The following is a 16,282-nucleotide window of genomic DNA, read 5'->3' on the forward strand; positions in this document are numbered from 1 at the left end:
AAGAGGTGGTCATCATAAACTGCCCTTGTATGATATCACTGAGCACAGCATTTTTTCACAGTTTCTCCCTTTGTGTTAAGAAAAAAAAAAGGAAGTCATATAGTGTTATAACAACATGGGTGAGTAAACAATGACTGAATTTTCATTTTTGGGTGAACTATCCCTTTAAATTATAAGTATTTTTGTGAATTCTATCCTCAAAACTAAAATGCCATTATTGTCATATATGTCTAATAGTTGTCGGGTAAATAAGTGAACACAATTAAACTACTCTGTGTTGTCCACACATAATTGGTAAGGGTCAGCTAGACAATGAAAGTAGATTTTACCAAAAGGTTGAACTGTGCATACAGGACAAGTGTATTTTTCACATTGTATATGTCATGTTGAGCCAAGTTGTCATGTATTTAATATGCCAAAATCTTATTTAATTCAGTAATTACAAATGAAAAATACTGGTTTGAAATTTTTGTATGTTACCTTTTCCATTTATATGTTTCATGAATTGTTTTGTGTTTAAAAAATGGCTCTTTTTAAATTTAGCTGAAATGCCATTAAACAGCCTTTAGGGTAATATTTTTTAAAGGAATATTCCAGGTTCAATACAAGTTGAGCTCAATCAACAGCATTTCTGGCATAATGTCGATTACCACAAAAATAATTGACTCGTCCCTCCTTTTCTTAAAAAAAAAAAAAAAGCAGAAATCTGGGTTATAATGAGGCACTTACAATGGAAGTGAATGGGGACAGTCTGTAAACGTTAAAATACTCACTTTTTTTTAAATACTCAATTTTACAACTTCGTTGCCATGACGATGTAACGCCGTAAACACTAAAACCCTAAAAAGGCCGTAAAATGATGATTTAAACAACTTTACATCTCAAGTTTTAACAGAAGAATTGTGTTTTTATAAAATTTAAAGCTTCATATTTCTGTTTAAACTCTCCAAAAATTGGCCCCATTCACTTCCATTCTAAGTTGGAAGTAACCTTCCAGTAAACTGTAACCTCTATTTTTGCTCTTTTTTTGAAGAAAAGGAGAAACGATTCAAAATAAATTTTTGTGGTAATCGACATTATGCCACAAATGCTGTCGATTGAGCTTCACTTGTATTGAACCCGGAATATTCCTTTAAATAGCTACTGTACAGATGTGTTGTGGAAAACTGCTTTTTTATCATTAACATAGAATTCCAAATTTCAAACAATGCTATTTTTCTCAAATTAGTGTGAATAAACAGCAGTTTCCCACTGTAACAGTGGAAATGTTCAATAACTTATTTTTGTAGCCAAAACTTTAAGGCATCTCACTTTCAAAAATAAAACTACCACACCAGGGGCGTCATGCACCTAATTTTTTTGAGGGGGCACCAGGGTCAACCAAACCCAACCCACCACCGCCATTTATGCAAAGTGCTTATTGCTGCAACAAGCAGTATAAATCACAGGAAATGGTATAAAACACAATGAAATGTGTTTTAAATGCCAGCTTTTTTTTTTTTTTTTTTTTTTTTGCAGAGAGAAATTTTTTATTATTATTCATGAGAGAATCAAATAGAAAATGACAAGGTTCCACCCAAAAATGCTCACAGTAAATAATAAAAATGTTCTTGATATTTCACAGAAGAAATGACGCAAGGAAAGGGAACGAGGATGTACAATTTTATAAAAGAGAAGAACCCATAGACGAGAGAGTCGCTGCACCGTTTACAATAACAGTGATTGGACGAATACTGTGGAAATGTCGCCAAGCAAACCATATCTGTTTGTCTTTCGTCTCCTGAAACATGCCAAGAAAACACGGAATACTGTCTCTTCATCACGCCAGTTATCGCAGTTGCCATCACTGTTTGACACATTACTGGTTTCCCCTAGACGGGAACGTAACAGCGCGGGTTGTCTCGATCCGTTCAGCCGCCTTTCGCAACAGATACAAAATCTGCTGCTACAGAGGAACCATGTAAAACTGTCTTTCGATACTTAACGAAAAGTTTTTATAATGACTGGAAAGGAGAGGAACCGCTGCTTTCTTTCAACATGAAGGAAAGAGATTGCTACGCTGCAAAACCAGTCAAACGCATTTCAGCACCAAAGGAAATGAACAGCGACCGATCAAAGAAAAATATTGACAATCTATATTAGACTATGAAAAAAGAAAGATTGATTGACTGTTCCATTGAGACAGACACAGTTAGGAAAGGTTAACTGCACATACGTCGACCTTCCTCGTGAGCGCGATCCGAGGCAGCCACGGGACATCGCCTTTAGCGGAACACGTGACTCAGTTGGACTGACAAAAAAACTAAAAAACTAAATTTAGAATGTGAATAAAGATTTCTGCCACATACACATGAAATCTTTTTTTTTCGTCTTTTTTTTTATTTATTTTTTTTTACATGCAATAATCATTCATTTCAATTATCAAAGGTGAAAATATGTTTATAAATTCAAATGATCCATTTAAAATCCTCTTGGCTCAAATATCTGAGGGGGCACGTGCCCCCTTACTTTGAATGGGCACGACGCCTCTGCACCACACTGAAATATTCAGTCATTAAAGTGACACGTGTGACAACGTTCGCGCTCTGGTCTCCCGTTACGTGCTCACGTACACCGGCAGTGAGCGTGGCGACGTAAACGGGTCATTCAGATGCGCCAGCGCGTCATTTACTGCAACGCAATCTCAGCCATCCCGAACTCCAGTATGCCCAGCCCGGCGTCCTGTCCCGTTATTCCTCCATACCAGCCGTTTGTCCTACTGAGCTGAAGTTGAAGTAGCAGCTGGTGCTGATTGTCTGGATGCAATTTCAGCATGATCTAAAGTCCATTCATTCGTTCTGTGCAAAAGCGCTGCTGGTATGTAATGCGTCTTTTATAAATAATACTGTATGTGTTAGAAATAATCTCATTCGCGGTGTACCGACAATGCATTGCTAGAGCTGTTCTGTCATGCATCTATTATGCACTGACATCATTGTCTTTGAGATGAACGATTTATTTCATTCCATTTAGAATTTCTGTCGTGGTTTAGAAACAATCATAACACAACACTAAACAATGGGGTTGTTATGGTGATAATGTTATGATTACAATAAGAGAAAATCCCCCAGTTGAACATCAAAATAATTTAAAGGAAATCTTTCAGGACTTTAAAGCTATCAGTTGAATTCCCTTTAACTGTACTGATATTATTCCAGATGCTCAATACTCTAACAATCCAATAATCTTGCTGGAATTTCACTGTATTCAATAGGATCTGGATTCTTAATTATGATGTAAATTCCAGATGGAATTTGGAATTATCCCATTATCTTTCCACATCACAGTTTTGACTATAAATATAATGTAAGTGAAGTTTAATCTCTTTCTTTGCATGTTCAAGGCTCCATGCAAAAATGTGGTTATTAATGAGCTATTATGCCTTTTGTCAACCATGTAAAAAAACTAAAATCTTTACTGTGTTTTATCACATTTATTATCACGATGCAAAGTAGCAGAATGGATAAATTGTGAAATCACCTGACATGAGTTACACAACTTGTTCGCATAAAGAGCTTTAAATGTTATTTTGCTAACACTTCACAATAAAATGACATTTGTTAACATTAGTAAATCCAGTAGGTGTCATGAAATAACAATTAACAATATTTTTAAACAGCATTTATTAATCTTGGTTATAATGTATACAAAATTATATTGTTCATTGTTAGTCCATCATGTTAGTTCATAATGCATTAACTAATGCCAATGTATACAACATTTATATGTTATAATGTATATGTTGAACTTAACATTAAACAAGATTAATAAGTGCTGTAAATGTATTGTTAGATGTTTATTATAATGTAGTTGAACAATGTTTACAAATACAACCTTCTTGTAAAGCGATACTATTAATTTTAATGATTTTTATTTTTATTTTTTACATTACTCAGGGCTCAACAGTAAGGATTAATATGCTGGCCTAGTCAGTAGTTCAGATACTTTTCACTGGCCCACAAAAAACAAAACAATAATAATAATAATAATAATAATAATAATAATGTTAATATATATATATACATTTTATTTTTAGCAATCAATTATATATATTTGTATGTGCAAGTAAAAAAATGAATATTTATTAAAAATCTTTTTTTCATGTGATAATAGCTGAAAATTATACAGCTCAAAAATATTTTAGCCTATTTTTAAAATTGATAAATTTCAGCTAAATTTCATTGAGTAATTTTTAACCAAATTAAGTTTATAAAACTTAAAATATTTATTTAGTTTTTATTTTATTTTGTTAAAGATTACTTAAATTATTTTGATGGAATTTTGTTATCAAATTGAAATGCGTAAGTCTTACAATTATTATTATATCTTTTTTTTTATTTTATTTTTTTTAGTGTAATGTAATGATTTCATAAACACACTTTTGCTGGAAAATAATTAAATGTAAAACATTACTGATTAGTTTACATTTTCCCACCCATTCTAACTGCTGCTTCTATCACAACAGCCATTCTCGCAATTTCAACCAAAACTTGCTTATGCTAGCTAGATAAAGTTACTTTGGTGTGTGTTTAAATCATCAGAATTCGCAATAACAATCACTACAACATAGAAAACCTAATGTTTACATTTACAAGGCATAAAAACACATGTATAGTATCATCAAATGTAAAATGTCCCCACCACTTTTTGAAATAGGTTTCGTCAGTTAAGTGTCTAATGCAGAAGAAACATCTACAGTTCTTGAGAAGTAGTTCCATTGTGTTTGTGTGTGTTATAATAAGTGGCAATCTAGCACTGAAGTTTATCATAATGAGTGCTGGTTTGATTGTTATCAGTGATATTAAGTAATAGTGGGCAGCAATGTTCTCTCGTGCACCCCGAGTTGAATGTAGAGACAACACAACCCTGGCTCGATAGGACAAGTGTCTTTGTTGCTGAGCCCTGCTACTGTAATATCTACTGATATTTAAAATGAGTACAGTAGGCATGTTTTTCTTTACAGGTGTGCAGCATTGGTGGACAGAGGCGTGAATGTAGCAATGGTGCTGGACCTGGGTGAGAACTGCATGGAGCAGGCTAATGGAGGAAGACTCTCAAAGAATGTCTCAGAAATGTTGGAACCAGAGCCCAGCACAGAGAAACCCAAAGCAGTGAGGTCCAGAACCACCAGTATCACCCAAAGAGACAGACCCACCCACAATGGGCCTTGTACCACTTCGGATAGCAGCTCCCGGGTACATCGAAGGCTCAGAGAGTCGGAAGGTAGGAGAAAAGGCGAAACTGCACAGCCCGGTGAATTTGCCAAACAGGCACCATGTCGAAGACCCCTCAGTCTGGAGATCAAACCGCAGCGAGTTCGAGCAATGCAGCAGCTGGTGCCGAAGGTGATACAGCCGCCATGGCGCAGTGGTGGTCCTTCCCCGCCCATGCGAAGCCTGACAAGCCCGAGTTTGGGGCCGGGAAACTGGCTTCGCCGGAGCGAGAGCACTTGCACGATGAATTCCACAACACCCTCGCGTGCCGGCAGGGTTCGAATGAGGCCTGCCACCTCCTTGCCACATATTGCCAGGGGTCTCGGATCACTTCCCTCACCGTCAACACCTCGCGGGCCTTGCCTGCTTGTCGCTCTTCGCCCAATAAACATGGAACAAGAGCGTGAGACCTTTTTTCGCTCCAACTATGAATACGAGCCCCAGTTTGAGTATTCCTCCCCAGAGCCCAGCACTGTTTTGGAGAAGTACAGAGAAGGGTCTGGTCTCTTCCTGTCCCAGGTATAGTTTATGGAGAGAAGACACCTATTGGCTGTTTTCAAAAATTAACAGTGTGTACTGCCTTACATAAGTAGCTGCCCTCTAAAGCCTAATTTATTTTTCCTGAACGAACTAAAGCACCCTAGGAAAATGAAGCCTGTGTGTATACTACACGTGGCATCGTTTTAAAATTAGAACATTGAGGAGAATAAATAATAAAACGTTACGTCCACCCACAATTAACCAATCATCAATGCACTTCAACAAGCCCAGTTGTAGTAGGTCAAGAATTTCAGGTATGTTTGCCATCCGGAGAAATATCATCACACGAACACTGTAGCTGAACAAAAATGTCAGTGCATTTCGTCACAATTTTTAGGCGAACTAAAAGTTCATCCAGTAAATATAAATTATCCTTAAAGGAATAGTTCACCCAAAAATGAAAATTCTCACATCATTTACTCACCCTCATGCCATCCCAGATGTTTATTCTTCAAGAACACAAATTAAGAATATCTTGGGTCTGTTGGTCCTCAGAATGCAAGTCATCAGGGTCCAAAACTTCAAAGCTTCAGAAAGCATAAAAGTAATCCACATGACTCCAGTGGTTAAATCCATGTCTTCGAAAGAGATATGATAGGTGTGGGTGAGAAACAGGTCAATATTTAAGTCTTTTTTTACTAGAAAGTCTCCTCCCTGCCTAAAAAGTGGAGATTTATAGTAAAAAAGGACTTAACACTTGATCTGTTTCTCACCCACACCTATCATATCACTTCTGAAGACATGGATTTAACCACTTGAGTCAAATGGATAAATTTTATGCTGCCTGTATGTGCTTTTTTGAGCTTCACTGTTGACTTGCATTGTATGGACCTACAGAGCTGAGATACTCTTCTAAAAATCTTCGTTTGTGTTCAGAAGAGAAAAAATCATACACATCTGGGATGGCATGAGGGTGAACAAATGATGAGAAATTTTCGTTTTTGGGTGAAATATCTCTTTAAGACAGCATCCAAACTGAAGCAGAATCTCATAAGTGACCGATTTGGAGCATTTTACATAGGAAGCAACTGCTGTCTGCATACAAATAGTGCTCTTTAAGTAAAGTGCATGAGAGATTGAACTTACAATTGATGTCAATAGAGTTTGTCATTAGCATGTTGCTAAGATAACAACTCGATACTCGAATAAGCATAAAAATACAAACACACTAAAATATTGGGGGAAATACGCAATATTTTAAGACATCATAGGTGATCCTATTAAAAATGCACTATGTAGGCAGCTCATTATATTTTGGAAAAGAGTCATAATATTGGTTAGGTTTTAAACCTTTTGCCCAGTTGGTGCATTTGTCTTACCTCATGTTTTTCTCTAGGCAGTCAGAATTATGGAGTGTGTCTTGAGGAAGTATGGTACCTATGAGAACTTCGAAGAGGTCACAGGAGGCAACTTGCTACCGAAGAGTCAAGTGTGGGCTGCCACACGTAAATACTTGCAGAAGGAGGGCTGTGTTGGTGAGGTGTGTGGATGTCAGTGTATTTAAAGGGATAATTCACCCCTAAATTAAAGTTGATAATTTACTTACACTCATATTGTTTCAAACTCTTATGACTTTCTTTAATCTGTGGATTTCAAAAGGAGATGTTAAGCAGAATGTTTAAGACTAACTGCCTTAGTCACCATTCACTTTCAACATATGGAAAAAAGATGCAATGAAAGTGAATGGAGACAATGGCTGCGTCCAAAACCAAAGGTAGCTGTTTCGATGCCCTATCAGTCAATGACTCAACAGACAGCGTTTGCGTATGATGGTACCTCCAGGAACTGGTTTCGGACAGGCTACTGAGGCAGCGTAACATCACATTGTTGCTAGGAAATCAGCAAATGATTAACGCCATTTGGTGCCCAGTAAAGGTAACGCGTCTGCTTCATTCAGTCCATCCGAACCACAATGGACTAATAATCTAGAACAAAATCAAGAGAGTTTTGGCGAAAACCAAGTGTATATTTAATTATATATTAAATTGTATATTTATTTAACTACAATACCACTTTCTCCCTAGAAATGGAATCAAAAGTTGGAAAAGGTGAATAAGAACGTACATTTATACACAAATTGGCCGCCATTTTTTTTCTTCATCTCAACCGCTGTGGATTCGGGAGCACAGGATTGTGGGATTTCATAGGCAGCGAATGATACATCTGTGCTGCCTTCAAAAATCGAACAGATGAAGGTATCTCAGTAGACAGGATGCGACGCAAACACTGGATTTGGACATGCCTTGATCCCTTCCTACCTCCGTATATAGCCTCGTGAGGCAGCATTTTCCTGGCTTCGGACGCAACCTAAGACTACATTCTGCCTTTTTGTTCCACAGAAGAAAGAAAGTCATTGGAAATTTTTTTGGGGGGTGAACTATTCCTTTAAGTTTGCTTGTGTTTTTGTGGTTTGACAAAGGAATAGTCATTTTTGTTTCTATCACCAGGTGGTTGTATCTCTTTCCGATGAGCTTCTATCTCAGGCAGTAATGCAGGTGGAGAGATGTCGGCCAACACTAACTATCAACCTGTCAGGAGCACGTCAACATTGGCTCGAGGGAATGCTGAGACATGAGATTGGTATAAACTTAAACATACTTTAAACAACAAAAAAAGTGACAGTTGTGAAAGCGGCACTTAACTATAGGCTACATGATGACTGAAACCATCCAAAACGCTTTAAAACCAGCAGAAAGAAGACTTTGACATCTCAGATATTGGAAATGAGATATATTGGAAATTATTTGTTGTTAGAACAGTAAAAAAGCTTTTATACCTCTTTATAATTTTTTTTAATCTTTCCTGAATAAAACAGTGATCTGATGGCAAAAAAAGTAAGTGGCAAAATATCAGTTTCGTTATCGGCCTATAGTTTTTGTTCAAATAGGTATCGGAAAAAAATTTCATATCGGTGCATCCCTAATGACAACCCTTTAAAACAAACTCTTTTGGTTTCATTGGTAACACTCATAACACCAACATGTTTCTGCGTGCAGCCAGACTGATCACACTATGAATTCGGCGACAGGAGGTCGAAAGTTCTGCTGAAAATGGTCTCTGCTTACCGAAATTTTAAACCACTGCCCCCAGTGGCCTTAGCTGGAAATGTTGCGTAGCTAAAATGTCCACAGGGTGGCGCCAAAAGCGAGGATTTTTTTGTAGTTGTAAATGTCGTAAACAGTCAACAGGAATGCATATTTTATTAACTGTACCCCCAAACCCCAATACTAAACCTAACTATCAGTGGAGTAAAATGTTAATTTTAGAGGAAAAAAATGAAACCCCTGATTTGTGCTCACTATTGTTTATGTGAGAGTGATTACTTCCTGGTTTCAACGGGACCAGAAACCATGTCACGGAGATTCAGTAGTTCCACAGGGAAAGGTGACAATGTTCAAATTGATGCAAAAATGTCTGGTAGTGGCATGGCGCTTGCCAGTAATTCAGGAGATGGGGCTTATAATTCGGCAGTATGGGGTCGATTTCAGGGTATATGAGCATTCGGAAGCGGCATGTCGATTTCCCATGTGATCATATTGGTGCAGCTTTGTTTTTGAGACTTAATTTCCAACTTGTTTGATGTAATTTATTTTTATTTATTTTCAAGTACATTTGTAAATTACAAATGTACTATATCATGGTAATATTTTTTATATATATTTTTTTCTTTACAAAAATAAAATAATATAATTGCATCCAGACAGGATGATTTTCATTACAGTAATAAACAAGGACTTTTTTTCCCACATTACATTAATAAGAATTTTGGGGGAATTGTGCTTAGTTGGCATGTGCTTAATTGTTCAATTATGGCACAATGCAAAAAAATCTTAATATACCCAAAAACATGGTTCATTTTCTTTATTTTTGTTAGTTTAGTAAAATCTTTGCACTTTCTTTGTAAAAGTCACCCAATTGTTAATTTAATAATGCTAATGTTCCTTTTGTCAATAAAATCTGCCCTTCTTGCAATTTTTCCTATGACTTCCACTCTTAGGCACGCATTACTTACGGGGTGTGAATAACAGCTTGCAACCGTGGGCCACTTCTGTCGGGAGAATGCAGTTTGGACTGAAACCAGCTAATCCTACTGAAGAGGGGCTCGCCAGTCTTCACAGTGTGTTGCTACGGAAACAGCCCTTCCTGTGGCGAGCCGCTCTGCTATACTATACTGTATACCATGCCACTAACATGAGCTTTAGCCAACTGTTCAGCCATATCGCTCGCTTTGTCCAAGATCCTGCTGTACGCTGGGAGTACTGCCTCCGTGCCAAACGAGGACAAACGGATACCTCTAAACCAGGTAAACAAACGCCAAGAATACAACAAACTCAGAAACCGATATTTTTGTTTATATATGTGATTTGCATTCAACAGGCTGCTTTAGTAAAGATCAGGTCTACCTTGATGGAATTCTCAAGATATTACGCCACAGGAGAAACATTGATTTCAAGATATTAACCTCTCTTGGAAAGGTAAGTCCTGTTTACATCTCAAGTGATCCAATCACAAGTTGACACATAACTGTTTCCACCTGGTATTTTCATGCGACTTGCATAGACATGCATTATTTACTTGCATTTTATTCTCACAACAAATGTGACATTTTGAGCGGATTGCTCTTTGTTATTTTAGTTTTATTTATTTTTTGGAGTATTTGTATTAAATAAACTTCAGATGTGCGCTTCACATGGTCTGCATTATTTATTAAATAGTTTTCATTTAGCAGACACTTTGTGCAAAGCAAATTATCATTGTCACTGCATATTACAGTATGTGTTTTTCCAATTTTTTTATTCGAAAGTTGTTTTTTTTTGGTGTAGCTGGCATTTTTTTTCCTTGTGCAATGGTTGATTGCAGCGTTTGTTTTTTTTGTCCGTTTTAATTTTTGTCGTTGGTTGAAAATGTCCTTTAAATTTCATCACTATTTCATCATGTCATATTCTCTGACTAAAATAGCATATTTTATCCAACAAAAATAACATTTTAATTATTGATAATGTGCAAAATGACAAAAACGTGTATCAAACTGTAACAGACCAAACTTTAACCAAATATTCAAGTATTTTGAAAAATGCATAAAATACAATTATTTAAACATGTATCAACATATTAAATATAGTACAGTTAATACTGATGTTTCAAATGTAAGATTAAACGTGAGAAAACTATCCTGAAATAATAGCATATAGTGCTTAATTTAGTTTACGTTCACCTGTTCATTCATTTCATTGTTTGGGCAGATGTATGTTGTAATATGTTTATGTTGTAGATATAGCTGATTAATCTCACATATAGGATGTGTTTGAGTGGGGTAATTAATTAACCCATTAGTAAATTCCACTGTATAGGTATTCAGCTCTTGGCAGCTCAAGCCGGGAAATCCAAAAAAAACTCTGAATGCATTGTTTAAATCAATTCTTTCCAGATGTTTCTTTATTTAAAAAATGAATAATTAAATAGTTGTTAGTGAATTGTTAATAATCTCATTATATTTTTTTCACATCATATTTTCGTCAACCGCATGTTTCAATTAAAACAGCTCGATAATCGCCATGATGTGTCTTATTCGTCTTGTCTTCGTTGACAAAATCAAAAAACCCTTTGTCAATGAACTTTCCATCAGTAATTTAGTTGGCGAAATTAACACTAGCCGATTGACAGGTGAGTGGGCGGTGCTTTCATGTTGCCTGAGATGCATCAGGGTGAATTTACGAAATGTGGAAATGTGGTTTCAGTGATCCGATCCCAAAAAGTCTTCGACTGCGTTTACACTTGTATTTAGCATTGTTCACATGTGATCGGATCACCCGAAACATTTTCACCCTAAATTAAAATTCTCATCATTTCCTCACCCTCATGCCATCCCAGTTGTGTATGACTTTCTTTCTTCTGCAGAACACAAACGAAGATTTTTAGAAGAATATTTCAGCTCTGTAGGTCCATATAATGCAAGTGAATGGTGACCAACGTTTTGAAGCTCCAAAAAGCACATAAAGGCAGAATAAAAGTAATCCATATGACTCCAGTGGTTTAATCCATGTCTTCTGAAGATATTGCTGTCTCTAGGCACGATCATGATTTCAAGCATGATTTAACTTCCTGTGCAGAACTCTAGATGGCGCTAGGAAGTGTAATCGGGCTTGAAATTATGATATCAAGGTTTATAGTGAAAAATTAGTTCGATTTTGGCCTGTACTCACCCAGAACCGATTGGTTCACTTCAGAAGACACAGATTAAACCACTAGAGTCATATGGATTACTTTTATGCTGCCTTTTTGTGCTTTTTGGAACTTCAAAGATTTGGCCACCATTCACTTGCATTGAATGGACCTACAGAGCTGAAATATTCTTCTAAAAATCTTTGTTTTTGTTCAGCAGAAGAAAGTCATACACATCTGGGATGGCATGAGGGTGAGAAAATTATAAGAATTTTCATTTTTTGGGTGAACTATTCCTTTAATACCAGGTGAAAATGGGCTCAACAATGTGTGTGCATCCAGCTACAGTACATACAGTTCCTGTTATTTACTGTAGGTGTCCTATGAAGATGTGGACAGACTTCGGCATTTGGCTGTTCTCAATGGAACAAGAATTCCTCACTTCATGCAGGATGAAGAACGTTATCTTCAGCATCTCGACAACATTGTCACAGTCAATGAACTGAATGATGCAGAGCTTCAAGAGCTCATTCCATGAAGATCTGGATCTGCTATCATTCACAAACCATCATACAGTACACAACCCATCACAAAATATCAATTTTTGAAATAAAAATTGTTTTGTTTTTTTTTGATTTTCCAAGACCAAAAATCAGTGTCTGAAAAATTGGAATAACAAAGATCTAACATATAGCATGGTTGTGTTCAATGGTGTATTTTGCTGCATTAAGTGCCATAATATCCAGCAAGTTTGTTTACAAACGCAACGATTGTCAGTTTTGTAAAATCATATGACTTTCGAGCATAAAAAAACATTTTCGGATTTGCATATTAGCATACTAATCATACTATTTTTTGCAGTTTTTTTCTGTATAGTATGTATGTATGAAATACTTAAATGACTGCATTTGCCAAAATGTGCAGTATACAACCAAAGCACTGTGTGGAATACTGTGGGCTTTATTTTCATGAGTGTGCAAAGCACAGCGCGATGACAGTGCGCAACTTCTTATACAATTTTCGTGAGAGCGCTAATTCTAAGTGCAATTTCCGTGACAGCGCAAAGCGCAAGTGGGCATGAATGGGAGTGTCTGCGCTACTGTGGGTGTATTGTACGTAAATGAAGTGGCGCAAAGCGCAATTTGCTATTTTCCTGAGAAATAGATCATTGCGCTAAGACGTTTCAATACCACCTTTTAAATCAGCGCAAATTCAGTTCCTGCATTTGCTGTTTGGAGATTTCACCAGCAGGTGGTAATAAAGTTCATGTCCAAATTCTGAAAGTACAGAACATCAAATTATGTCCCTGACCATCGCTGTTGAAACAAAAAATAATGAGATTTGTGTTAAACTTTCTAGAGGAAATGGTTTATTATTTCAATTATTATTATTGTATATTTACAATTGTATTTATGATTTCATTTTGACTAGTAATTTTCCACCAGTTGTCACAGAGTGATTTTTACGTCACTGCAAAATTTTGACTTAGTATGATTTTTTTTAACCATTTCATTATTTTTATTATATTTTCGTTTCATTTGGAGTGTAATTTGAATTTAGAAATGGTTTTTGGTTGAATTTTTTCATGTTTCAATAAATGAATGTAATTTTTCAAAATCAAAATCGACCGGTGGATGTGAAGTGCGTGCCAATACAATCACTGTTAAAACTAGCCATGATAATGTGTGTCAGTAGATGAAAATGATTAATAATAATTACTTAAATTAATGGAGCATACATCCAAATTCTGACGAGAATCACATTTTCCATGCGTAAAAAAAGGAGCGCGTCGCGGTCATAGAAATATGCCCGGCATCTTCAAGAACACATTTAATGGACAGAAGAACAGTTTTCAATTCTTGTATTTCATTGCATACAGTCCATTTACACTGACAACTTCTTATGAATGTGCTGTCTTTGTTTGTATCGCTGTTGCTTAAGGGAATGGACTATAATAGGACTCAGACGCTGGAATAACCGGAGAAGAACCTCACAATTAAATTGCACTTGACCATTCCCATACGCGTGGCGCGGGCGATCTCGCCAAACCCACTTGCGCTTAGACTTAGCGCCTGCTTGCACGAAAATACCAAAACTTCATGTCCGTGCCCATTGACTTTGCGCTTATGAATAAGGCATTGCCCTGCGCCTAACGCTTGCACTCTTAAAATAGGGCCCTGTATCTCACATTGCAATGCTCGAATTGTTTACTTGAACTGAAAGTGTTATCTCAACCACTATCTTTCATGACTGTCATGTCACTGTCAAGTAATGAGGTCATGTGACAATTTAGCTAATAATTGAAACATTTGTAGTTGCACATTGTTTCACATACTTAGAAAAAAAAAGTATGCAGTATGCAGTATGCTAGTATTCCATTCTGAACAATCATACTCATGAGAAGCTGAAAGATAGGGCTGGGTAAAAAATACTGATTTTCCAATTAATCTCAATCTATATTTGAAAGATCCCGATATTGATTCTTTAAATCCCAAGATTGATCTTTTACTCTAATATAAATTACTAATACACAGTTTAGGCCCTGTTGTTAATTTTCAAAATTATTTTCGTAATGTCGCCTGTGTAGCATTAACTGAGAGACCTTAATTCATATGTAAGTAAAATGGACATTATAACTGAAATATACCCAAATCATATAGAAATGTAATTCAATCCGGAAACCTGTATCGATACCCAGCCCTTTTTTCTGCACTCAAAATGTGATGGGCACATACTATCATGCATGTAAGTGATATCTCACACAAGGTATACAAGCCATCAACACGAGTTATGCGAGCACTAAATTATTTAAATCACCCACACACAGTATTTCTTTAAGAATTCTTCTCTTCTACACTTGAACATAGACGAGCACTTCATTTCATGTATCTCCTGTTACGCTCCTCTACTTTTTGAATTTTAAACCTCTTTTAAAGTCTCAGTCTGTTATGTATTTATCTTGTATTCACCTTAAGAACTGTGTCTGTGGTATTAGCTTTATACTCCAGTAGCAAAGTGCATTTTTTTTCCAATCTAGTCTAGGCAAGCAATGCAAAAGGACACCAAGGATGACTCGGTTCAACACAAAGCTCCACAGAAGAGTTCAGACAGGCAAAATTTGCTCAGATTGTTACAAAAACAAGAAAAACACCTTTTTGATGAAATGACAAAATTTGATCATCCTTTGGCACCATTTAATTTCCATCAGGGCTTAAAATAGTTCACCCAAAAATGAAAATTCTGTCATCATTTACTCACCCTCATGTTGCTCCAAACCTGTATGAATTTCTTTTGTGGAGCACAAAATGATGTCACCATTCACTTTCATTGTATATAAAAATCATATGAAAATAAATAGTGACTGAGACCTACATACTGCACAACATCCCCTTATGTTTTCCACAGAAGAAAGTCACACTTGTTTGGAATAACATGAGGGTGAGTAAATGATGACAGAATTTTCTATGAAGAGATCATCAGTATTCTACAAAGAGCACCCTTGGTGGTCTTTATTATCAGTGTTAATGTGACATGACATACCTGTTTAAAGCAGTCCAGCTGGCCAGCTTCCTCACTGCATTTCAAGATTGTGACGGACTCAGGAAGACGAGCATGTGGATGTGCCTTATATGGGTTTTAGAGCTCATGTGTCATATCATGGCTACATGTTATATTCTTGAATTAACACCCAGTATTTATTATCAGTGTCTGTACTGCACGAATATTGCACATTTCATGATAAGTTGCTGTTAACTAATTAAAATTGTACACTGAAGTCTATAGAATTAGTGTCTTTATATCAGTGGTAGAATTTCAAAAACTTACTCAGGAGTGTAGCTAAACACTGTTATATGAAAATAAAAAGTTGACTGTATCCTACACTTATTAAAAAAAAAAAGCCTATTTTTAAGATATATGCATTTCAATTTCACAGCAAATTTCTATGAAATTGTGTAATCTTTCAAAAAAATGAAGTCAACACTACATAAAATATCTAACATTTTTTAAATTCATTTTATTAAAGATTGCTCAAATCGATGGAGATTTGTTTTGAAACTGAAATGCGTAAATCATAAAAATCTGAAAAACAATAGTGTAGTACAGTTCATATATTATTAATTACTAATATTATTTAAATATTATTATAATAGTTTTTTATTTATTAATAATCTATTTATATGAATGTATTTTTCTTTCACTATTATTCACAGGTCATCACTTATAACTCAGTTATTACTTACATACTGAACGTCAATTCAATATGGTGGAAATAATTTTCAGACTGATTGAAAAGGGTTTCATTTAATATATAGGCCTATTATTAAAAT

The 16,282-nt window shown here is 35.9% G+C and overlaps 1 protein-coding gene across 2 annotated transcripts; it reads left to right on the top strand.

Moving 5' to 3' along the window:
* Nucleotides 1–2,667: 2,667 nt before the first annotated feature.
* On the top strand, nt 2,668–15,846 carry kiaa0895l. Of its 2 annotated transcripts, XM_051722201.1 has the most exons (7): nt 2,668–2,856; nt 5,003–5,771; nt 7,129–7,272; nt 8,240–8,372; nt 9,790–10,095; nt 10,170–10,267; nt 12,331–15,846. In XM_051722201.1, exons 2-7 carry the CDS (start codon nt 5,040–5,042, stop codon nt 12,490–12,492), a joined length of 1,575 nt encoding a protein of 524 aa, XP_051578161.1. In that variant the 5' UTR covers nt 2,668–2,856; nt 5,003–5,039; the 3' UTR covers nt 12,493–15,846. The 2 variants fall into 2 exon arrangements, with proteins under 2 accessions (XP_051578161.1, XP_051578170.1); XM_051722210.1 differs by lacking the exon at nt 2,668–2,856 and having other exon boundaries at nt 5,650–5,771; nt 7,133–7,272; nt 12,331–15,844.
* Nucleotides 15,847–16,282: the final 436 nt, after the last annotated feature.

This window comes from Myxocyprinus asiaticus, chromosome 2, assembly GCF_019703515.2.
Source record: "Myxocyprinus asiaticus isolate MX2 ecotype Aquarium Trade chromosome 2, UBuf_Myxa_2, whole genome shotgun sequence".
Lineage (NCBI taxonomy): Eukaryota > Metazoa > Chordata > Actinopteri > Cypriniformes > Catostomidae > Myxocyprinus > Myxocyprinus asiaticus.